This window comes from Pyrgilauda ruficollis, unplaced genomic scaffold (assembly GCF_017590135.1).
Source record: "Pyrgilauda ruficollis isolate IOZ18807 unplaced genomic scaffold, ASM1759013v1 scaffold971, whole genome shotgun sequence".
Taxonomy (NCBI): Eukaryota; Metazoa; Chordata; class Aves; order Passeriformes; family Passeridae; genus Pyrgilauda; species Pyrgilauda ruficollis.
In genome coordinates, this window is record NW_024531833.1 from 1,414 (window position 1) to 11,160 (window position 9,747).

The following is a 9,747-nucleotide window of genomic DNA, read 5'->3' on the forward strand; positions in this document are numbered from 1 at the left end:
ATACACTGGACATGAAAATTTAACATTGTTTTCTATAAACTTTACCTAAATTATGATGTTCAGTAAAAAATCTATTTACAGTGATGACAGAACATCCACATTCACAGCAACATTAAACTGAACTATTGTGCAGTGAAAATACTTTTTTCCTCCTTTGTGTTTACAGCCAAGTGATTTTAAAGAAAATCATGAAACTCACCAGCAGAATAGAGAGATGCATGTAATGTCATTTATGAACCCAGAGAGGAAATTAAATTTTATTTGTACATTCTGCATTTATTCACCTCTCCACCTTCAGTCTTGACAGTGACCTTCCCTGCATCCTTACTCTCTATCTTCCCTTTCACATAGGATTCCTTTGCATGTACCACAAAGACACAGGTCTTGGCATCGAAAGGTTTGTTCTGGGCCTCAATTCTCTCCTTCTCTGACTTTCGGAGGTAAGGCGCCGCCTCGCCAAAGGCGGCCATGTCAGCGTCTGGAGTCGCCATTGTTGCACTTCCTCAGGAGCCACAGTCAGCAGGGTCCTCCGTAGGCTACAAGATATGTTGTGTCAGTGAATGAACATCTTCATGTGGAAAAAAGGAGATCTCTTGCACTTTGATCTTTTCAAGTATGAAAGTACGTAAAAGCAAGTCAAAAGCTGGATTTAAACTTCCCAGTCTTGGCTGAAAATACTTACATAGCTCTCTAAAATTAATACTTAGACATCCAGCTAAGAGACCATGCACAGAACAGTAGTTAAGTGTACAGTATGTCATGAAGTTGAAAGTATTATTTCAACTTTGTGAACTCTAGCAAATTTGACTGTTCCCATAAGAGAGCCTCTGTTTTGGTTTTTTTTAATGCTACTGAAAGACTCTGAAATAGTTCTTTTTCTGATAGCAAGTGATGGCTTTCTAAAAATTATTTGCTATGGATAATTCATCTTGCTTTATAACAGATATAAATGTTACTATTGCTTGTTAATCCTTCCACAAATCTTAAAATCTTGGATTTCATCCTGTTCCTTAAAAGGTGTTAAATTTTGTTATTGATTTTGGCGGCAGACATCACTGCTACTTGAAAACATAAAAACTCAGTTTTGTGTTGCACAGATATTCAGATCAAATATATAAGTTGATGGAAAATATGCTGCCTTCAAACCTACAATAAAGTTACTGCTGATAGAGTCAGTCTATGACAGAAGTGGATATCCAAGTCTTATAGGAAGTTAAACGGAATAAAATGTGTATGTTTTGCCCAGCAGTTCACAGGAGCCAAACACTTACCTCGAAATTTTCTGTCAAGACTGGGCACAGCACTCCAAAGAGACTTTTATAGACTCTGGTATGCAGATGCTTTGGATGTTTCCTTTTCCTTCTGTCAAAATATATTTTGGCAAACCATCTTTGGCAAAATATTGTCTGGCAAACTTAACTAATGGCATAATTGTCATTTGACCTGATATATTTAGAAATGTTTTGCATCTTACCATCCCTGTAGATACACTTCCTATAAATAGTCTGACAGGGCTATTAATATTGGAATCTGGACTAGTCAAGGCACTTAAAGAACTTGGGTGTATGATTTATTGGTTCTTCTATGATCTTTACAGGTAACTTAATCTTTGATCCAGATGGATTTCTTTGGCATTTCTGTACTTTTGCAGATGTAAAAGGGAAATAATGTAATGTATCTTGTACATGTGGTCCTATGAACTTAGAGCTTGCCTTTACATCATTAGAAAAGGCAGCTCTACAAAAGACAAATTAGTATTAAAACTCTTTCAGTGATTCATTATGTATTATAAGAAAAAGGGGAAAACCAGGCGTATAGTGGGCCAGGAATATCAGATAGAGAAGAATCCAACAGACAGCAAGGTCAAATACGGTTTCAAGTTTGGACATGTAGTTTGTGCCTTCAATGTGAAATGTGACTCCTTAGCTATAAAAGCAATTGAATATGTATGTGAATAAATCATCACTTGGTATTTTGCAGAAATCAAAAAATTCAAAATGTGCATACTAGAGGAATGCTCACTATTGCAATAGTCAGTCATAAGTGATATAACAGAAAATTCTTCATAGTTTCAAACAAATATTATTCATAAAATCTCACACTTGAAAAAAAATTATACTGTTTTTTGCAAATAATTTCAGGTTGTGAAAAAGTTGATGCTTCTGTTACAGAGCTGATACAGAAGAAATGTATAGCAAGCACATTTATTAATAGGAAAATTATTAATATAAATTTTTTTCTGTTTCTAAAAATTTATTAAAAATTTTCTAAGAGTTAAGAGAGCCCAAGAAGCAAAATAACCTAGACCAGGAAATACTTTTAACCTCCAGTAGACATAGTGTCAATAAATATACAGTGATACTTCCTGTTTCATCTCACACAAACATGAAGTGCTAACATGCCTTAAAGAGCTCAGGCCCATGTTGCTAATATTATGTGCTTATTATTATTATTGTCAATGTATACCAAGCAATACTGTCAACCAAGTCAGGCCTTCACTACCTACAACTCAAAAAAAACCTCAACCCTTCTGCCCAAAACACAACTCTACCCACATTCACACACACAGCATTGGTCTGGGATCCTCTCCATTCTGACACATCCTCAGTCCAGCACTCCCAAATCACAAATATCTTGCACTCTTACATATTCATATAGCTCCAGCAACAAGAGCTCTCAACACAGTGCTGCCTAATTTGGAGCAGCATTGCTGTAGGCAATACTCTGAGAAAGGGGAAATTTGCCAGTAGTTCTGGAGAATGAGTGGTCAAGTTCTAGGAAAAAGGGCACTGTCACTTGAGCTGCTTTAAACTGTCAGTTCTGAGCACGCTCTTCTCCTGGTCACTGGCATTTTGATTATTAACAGAGCTCACTGGGTAAAGCTCAATGAAGTGCAGAGGGGCAAGGTCAGTAAATGGGATCCAAGATATCCAAAAGGAAAAGCTTATTCCAAGGATGAGCATGCAACTTTCTGGAGTTCAAAACCAGAGCTCAGCCCTGGGATCCCTGCTCAGGGCAGGGGGAAGCTGGTGGAAACACCCTCTGCCCTGAACAGGAGGAGCTCTCTAAAATAGAAACAGAAACAACCTGTATAAGGCTGTGAGTGAAGGGGGGCATCAGAAGTCCTGTGTGCGCAATCTCTGACTTCCATGGACATATAGAACTTAGAGCACAAATCAGAGAATGGTTTGGGTTGGAAGAAACCTTAAAAGAATCATCTAGTGCAACACCACTGCTGTGGGTAGGAATTTTGACTAGATCGGGTTGCTCAAAGCCCCATTCAACCTAAGCTTGCACACTTCCATGGAACATTCCTGTGTTCTGGGGCCTGTCTGTTCCTGTGTCTCACTGGGCTCTTCTTAAAAAAATCAATTTATATCCAACCAGAATCTACCCTTTTTAATTTAAAACTTTTCCCCTTATCCTGTGGCCACAGGCCTAGGTAAAAAGTCTTTCCCTCTCTAAAGAGGTGCCTTTATATATTGAAAATTTGCAATATGGTCTTCTCAGAGCCTTCTCATTTCCATGCTGAGCAGGTACAACTAAGTAAGCCTTTCTTCACAGCAGAGGCATTCCAGGACTTGGATCTTTTTTTTTTTTTTTTCGTGGCTCTGCTCTGCATCTGCTCCACCTGGTCCATTGTCCTTTTTGTATTGGGGGTCCCACAGCTGAATACAGCACTACAGATGGGGTCTCATGACAGCTCTTTAACTGGATGACATTCCTTCCCATTGGTTTATCAATTGAAACATCCAGCTTGATGTTGTCTGCTTTACCAGTAGATTGGACAACACATGCCCCAGTGTACATAACTCTTTTATTCTGTCTCCATCTGACTAAGAGGTTTCCTTCTTATCCCATGGCTTCATCACTTCTATAATAGCCTTTGCTGGCTTTCATAACCTTGCTGAAGAGTTTTGGAAATCCTGGTCAATTATATTATCTGTATCTCTCTGTCCACACACTCATCTATCCTCTCAAAGTTTTGTTGTGTTTTTTCATGTGTAAGGCTGACTGGAATTTAACAGACTGCTCCTTTTGTAAGGACATAAACCCTCTCAGTTCCCCATACCAATTTTTCCCTGGAGGTGTTACATATGCTTGGTCCAATGCTCCCTGGGAATTCAGTGTACTCTGCCCTAGGAGGCAGGGCCTGGGATGAACATGGTAACTTTCTCTCCCTGCACTCAAGTCTTCAATGTCAGTTTATGCAGATCTCTGCTCAGCCTCAGAATCTGCTATTTACTTGCCTGTCTTCTTTATTGCTTCTTTTGCATAATGAATGGAAAAATCATTCATCTGAACAGCTACTAATAAAATTACAGCTACTAATGAAGTGTTTTCCTTTCACTGATGGATTACTGCAACCTGTCTCTTCCCTGCTGTCTTCTCTGACCTCTCCTCCCACAGGCTAGTGAGAGAAGCTCCTTGTGTGGATTATGAGTTTCTACAACACCAGTAAGGAAAACACCTCATCAAACAGCTGATCTTTCTCAGGAAAGAAAAATTCCCCAAGACAGGGCAGCATTTCAGAAAGTAGTGTGGCAGAAATTCAGCTTTTGTAGACACTGATCTAATTTATAGAAACTAAAGTAATTCTCACAGAACTGTCACCAACCTTCTCCAGTTTTAATTCAAGGGAATGTGATACTCTTCATGGTCTTCTAATTAAATTCAAGGAGAAAAATAGTGGAGACCAAAGACTACTTTTGGTCAGCTTCACAAAAAAAAGGTCATAAATTCTTTGGGTTATTGCCACTCTATAAATCACTCTCAGAGGCCAGCAAAAGAAGCATCTTACACCTGAAAACAGCAAGCTGGAAAGTGCTGAGCTGCCATAAGGGTGAATATAACATAAGATATTGTCTGGGGTATACCAGTAGGAAGAACTTGCAGGAGTCACAGTCAGGAATTATTGTCCTTGACTTCTCTTCATGTGATGTTATTTTTCTAGTCACACCTCAGTCACTAAGAAAAAAAGAAGGGATAAGTAGTCAGGAACTAGATGACAAAAAAGCTACATTGTGACATGAGTACACAGAGATTGTACCGAAAAAACCGCAAAACAGTACCAAAAATGGTAATCAAGGTCAAACCAATAAAACCGGAAAGAAATGAAAAGTACTGCTCATGGTATGCACACAAAGGAATCTACAGGATTTATTCTCTAGACATTAAAATGCTTAAAACAAAAATTGCAGAAAGAAGGAAGTGACAGGGGATACACATTTTGTGCAGCCCTCAGGTCACTTTGCTGTCTCATGACATCCTCACTCTTCCTCTTCTATCTTCTTGCCATGAATGTCACGGCTCTTGGCTCGGAGCTTGTTGACCTGTGACTCTGCAATGTCAGCCCGCTCCTCGGCTTCCTCCAGCTCGTGCTGGATCTTGCGGAACTTGGAGAGGTTGACATTGGACAGCTCCTCCTGCGAGAGCAGAGGGAATATGGGGTGAGGAGCCCAGGGCAAGGGTTTCACTCCTGCAGCAAGTCAGCCTTATGGGGCTGCACATCTCCATATGCCCCTCCAAATCTCCAAATGCCCCTTCCCTTAATGGAGAAGTTTCCTTAATGAATGTCCCTGACTGCAGGATGCCCAGAGCTCACCAAGGCCTCGAGAAACAACAGCAAAGCAGCATGGCCAAGACAGTTGTGTCTTGGGAGATGCTTTCATACCCCTCTCCTGCTACTCAGACTCATTCAAGGTGTGTGCTGCCCTAATGGAATCTTTGCTTTTGCCCTTTCTCCAAGCAATACTTACAGCCTCCTCAGCCTGTCTCTTGTAGGATTTCACTTTCATTTGCAGCTTGTCCAATTGGAAGGTTTTCAGTTCTGCAATGTCATAGGAGGTCAGCTTTGTTGATTTGAGATTTTTTAGACAAGCACTTTTGACAAATATGTAAGGATTTATCTTTTTCTCTGTCCTATCACCTGTGGAGGATTAGGTGTGTCTTAACACTTCTAATGACTATGTTTTCTCTTCCAATCTATACTTTTTCTCTCCCTCTCTCTCTCTCGTTTTTTTACAAATACACTATATCCTTGCCTTTTATCCCACCCTTGTCTTAGCCCACTCTCAGAGATTCCAATTTCCTTTGACCAGTTTCAGTCTTCTCCAGTCATTTCCCATCCTTCTTCCCCACATACTTGGCCTCCTCGAGCTCCTCCGTGCGCTGAATCGCGTCCGTCTCGTATTTGGTTCTCCACTGAGCCACTTCGCTGTTGGCCTTGGACATGGCTCTCTGCAGCTCTGCCTTGGCCTCCTGCTCCTCCTCATATTGTTCCCGGAGCAAGTCACAGTCATGGCGAGCTGACTGCAGGGCGTGGGCCAGGGCGTTCTTGGCCTGTGGGGACACATTTGGTTTAGCAAACTTCAATACTCATCTCTATATCTCTCTTGACTGTAAACTCGAACATGAAAATGGAATGAAACTCTAATTGGGCAAATGTATATCATGGAGCTGGTGAAGCCCTCATAGACACGTTTTGGAGCATCAGGACACATTAGTGACGGCTCCTCTGAGGACAGTAATCTGCTGCTTGTTTAAATGCGTGGCGGAATCCTGTCTCAGAGGGGATCATCAGAATTGCATGGAAAACTTGTGGATTACTTCCTCCAGAACCTAAAATATCAGCTTCCTTCCTTATCTAGAGGAAGAGTGAGGGAGCTGCCATCTCCTCAGTCAGGTTTTTCACCTAAAAAATAAAAGCAATTATCAAAATTCGGTGGAAAACAGTCTTGCTGATTTGGTGAAATTTTCTCTCTGCTGTGATTAGGCAGATGTTGTGCTTTTCCTTTCACTTCTTAGGTCAGGCTCAGCTCATATGTTCAAAAGGTAACATGTTCTTGGTTTGTTCTTTTGTTCACAAAAACACTGACTTTTCAACCAGCTCTGTGACCCCCTGTGCTTTACCTTGTTTTCAGTGGCATGTTTTTCCTTCTCCACCTTGGCCAGTGTTAGCTCAAGGTCATCAATATCTTTCTTCAGCTCTGAACATTCATCCTCCAGCTTCCTCTTCTTGGCTGTCAGCTCAGCATTAATTTCCTCTTCTTCTTCAGCCCTTTCAGTCAGCTCCTTAATTTTGGCTTCCAGCTGGATTTTGTTTTTGATGAGTTGGTCACACCTTTCCTCAGCATCAGCCAAGCTATCTGCTTCCTGGTGGGGAGACAGAAATTTGTGGGTTCTAATGTTTTGAACTTTCTCTGTTCTGCCTTCTTTATTACTGAGTAGCAGTTGAACCTGACCTTCACTTCCAGCAACAGAAGGATCCTGAGTGTTTCTATTGGAAAACCTTTTCATTTGGAATCAATATTTATTCCAAAGTTTTTGTGTCTCCAAATATGTCTCCCAGGGTTACTAGCTATGAGAATGTCTCATAGCATCCACAAGCATAATGAAATAAGGGTTACTTCAGTTTCTAGTTTCAGCAGGAATAATGGCTTGGAGTATTTTTCTTATGGTAAAAATATGCAACACCTTTTTCTGCTTATTTGATTATTTAACTTCATTGTATTTGATTAATAGAAGTTTATGGGAATACTTCAATGAAGAAAGATTTGTTTTTCTTTGGTCAAATTGTGTTTTCCTAATTTTGGTTTGAGGGAAAGTGGGTCTTTCTCAGGTTTGCTTTAATGGTGCTAGACAGAAGCACTGCTTTGAAAATTATTTTTCTTCCAGCTCCAAGTTCTCCACTGTCCAATACTCATTGGCTGGTGCTAATGGCTCTTTCCTCAGACAACAGCAATGGTAAGTGCCATGTGGGTCTGCCAGTTCCTGTTTACTCACCATTAGTTTGCCTGAGAATGTGTGATTTAGACTGTTTTCTTCCACCCATTAATTCCTGCAAGTCTCTTTGCAGGACCAGAAGCATTCTGACAGTATATCATTCTTTGTCCAGGGGAAAATGGAAGTGATACTCACAGCCTGTACTTGGAGCTGCAGGTCATTTTTCTCCTGCACCAGGGCTACCATTTTCTCCTCAAGCTCCTTCCGTTTTGCCTCAGACTTTGCAAGTTCCTCCTTGGTTTTCTCAAACTCTTGATTCATGTTGGCCATCTCCTTCTCAGATTCTGCACTCTTCAGCAAGGGCTTAATCTTGAAGAACAGCTTCATCCATGGCCAGTGTTTGACATTCATGAATGAACGAACATTGTACTGGATGCAGAAGATGGAGTCCCTGGAAACAAATCCATATGGTTATTGAATATCCTGTGTTCAGTGAATTTTGACTCAATTAGCCAGCTACCATTAGAACATAACAAATGAGGGAGAAATATCTACCTCCGCTCCACCATTCTCTGGTACTCCACTCTCATCAGGTAGCCTCTGCATCTGGCTTGTATCATGGTCATAATCTCTGCCAGTTTCTCATCTCTCATCTCCTCTAGCACACCTATCAGTCCAGCTTTGAAGAACACCTGGAGAAAGGCAAGATTGTAGTGGATCACTGTTGGGTAGTGCATTACTGGGGCACACTATATTTAAATACAGAACTTCATTCTACCTTGGTGTGACCAAATCTGTACTGGGTGTGGTCAACATCAATGGACGCAAGAAGCTTCTCTGAAGCCTTCTTGTTGTCCATGAATTGTCCCTCTGGGATAGCACTGGCATTAAGTACTCTGTATCTGTAGGAGAAAGCAGAACATTAAGAAATCAACAATTCTGAAACCGTCACTGTGATTGAACCTCACTGCCTACTCAGCAACAGCTGAATAATATCAAGTATTAGAGAGTGCATTCTTTCAAGACAGTGCAAGACTTGAAAGACACTGAAAGGGAGTGCAAGAACAATTCATGCAATTAACTCAGAGTCCAAGTAAATCCTCACAATCATCATTTTAAAAAATCATAAATTCACAACAAAACATGACAATGTAAAATGGAAAGATTGTTAAGATGATCAGGCTGTTCAGCTTGGTCTGAATTAGCAGGAAGGTTCAGAACACTTACCTCTGTTTGAAGTCAGCATAGAGGACTCTGCTGGGGAACCCTTTCCTGCAGATCCTGATCCCTTCCAGCACGCCGTTACAGCGCAGCTGGTGCAGCACCAGCTCGTGCTCCATGGCACCTGACAAATACCACCATTAGTGACTACCCTGCTCTTTGACACTCAGGAGAAGAGCTTCTGCTGCTCAAGCTTTCCTCCCCTTGGCTTGCCTTACCAGGTGTTTTAGTTTCATTTGGGATGATGCACCGTACAAAATGGGGGTGAGTGCTTCTCAAGTTAGCCATCAGCTTGTTTAAATTCTCCTGTGAGATTTCAAGGAAAAGTTCAGGTTTAATCTAGTAAGAATCTCATGCCTATCTATGATGTGCATCAAAAAAACTGAGTATTTCTGTGTCTTGAACTGTAGGAAATACATGATTATGTTGGTGTAAAAATCGTATAAATATGAATCAGAGACTTAGTGAATTACAGGTCTGTCTTCTGACTGAAATTTCACTGAACACATATGTTATTTCAGTAGATATATAAATGAGGAAATGAATTCTGCTCTTACCCTGAAGAGAGCTGAGACAGTCTGGAAAGAAGAACCCTTCTTCTGGCCTCCCTTCTTGCCACCACCACCAGAATCTGAAAATCAAAGAAAAGAAAAAAATTGTAATAATATAGACAAGATATATTGGATACTACAGAACACAAAGCCTCTTTATATTTCTAGTGTTTGCAGCTTTAATTCTAAGAAAACTTTGTCCGACATTAAAAATACAATTTTCCCAAAACACCTGCATCTGCTCCACCAT

At 40.6% G+C, this 9,747-nt stretch overlaps 2 protein-coding genes and 1 long non-coding RNA gene across 3 annotated transcripts; all 3 read right to left on the reverse strand.

Annotated features, from left to right (window-relative positions):
• Positions 1-224: 224 nt before the first annotated feature.
• LOC121365656 lies at positions 225-5,269 on the reverse strand. Its single transcript, XR_005957048.1, has 2 exons — positions 1,272-5,269; positions 225-536 (listed from the first exon to the last, which is right to left on the reverse strand). It is a non-coding gene; the product is annotated as an uncharacterized LOC121365656 (long non-coding RNA).
• An 833-nt stretch (positions 5,270-6,102) lies between these two features.
• LOC121365657 (myosin heavy chain, cardiac muscle isoform-like) lies at positions 6,103-6,503 on the reverse strand. Its single transcript, XM_041490020.1, has 2 exons — positions 6,414-6,503; positions 6,103-6,369 (listed from the first exon to the last, which is right to left on the reverse strand). The coding sequence occupies exons 1-2, from the start codon at positions 6,501-6,503 to the stop codon at positions 6,118-6,120; spliced, it is 342 nt and encodes a 113-aa protein (XP_041345954.1). The 3' UTR covers positions 6,103-6,117.
• Positions 6,504-6,646: 143 nt separating this feature from the next.
• LOC121365655 (myosin heavy chain, skeletal muscle, adult-like) lies at positions 6,647-9,741 on the reverse strand. Its single transcript, XM_041490018.1, has 9 exons — positions 9,730-9,741; positions 9,504-9,577; positions 9,165-9,252; positions 8,953-9,070; positions 8,504-8,627; positions 8,281-8,417; positions 7,921-8,176; positions 6,913-7,155; positions 6,647-6,694 (listed from the first exon to the last, which is right to left on the reverse strand). The coding sequence occupies exons 3-9, from the start codon at positions 9,232-9,234 to the stop codon at positions 6,647-6,649; spliced, it is 996 nt and encodes a 331-aa protein (XP_041345952.1). The 5' UTR covers positions 9,235-9,252; positions 9,504-9,577; positions 9,730-9,741.
• Positions 9,742-9,747: the final 6 nt, after the last annotated feature.

Excerpts from the sequence above, each read along its gene's own strand:
- LOC121365657 (XM_041490020.1), bottom strand. The coding sequence starts at position 6,503 with ATGTGTCCTGATGCTCCAAAACGTGTCTATGAGGGCTTCACCAGCTCC. Across the intron at positions 6,370-6,413 it reads GAGTTTCATTCCATTTTCAT|TTTGCTAAACCAAATGTGTC; the intron begins GTTCGAGTTTAC and ends TGAGTATTGAAG.
- LOC121365655 (XM_041490018.1), bottom strand. The coding sequence starts at position 9,234 with ATGGCTAACTTGAGAAGCACTCACCCCCATTTTGTACGGTGCATCATC. Across the intron at positions 8,418-8,503 it reads ACAGATTTGGTCACACCAAG|GTGTTCTTCAAAGCTGGACT; the intron begins GTAGAATGAAGT and ends GCCTTTCTCCAG. Across the intron at positions 6,695-6,912 it reads AACATGCCACTGAAAACAAG|GTGAAAAACCTGACTGAGGA; the intron begins GTAAAGCACAGG and ends TTTATTTTTTAG.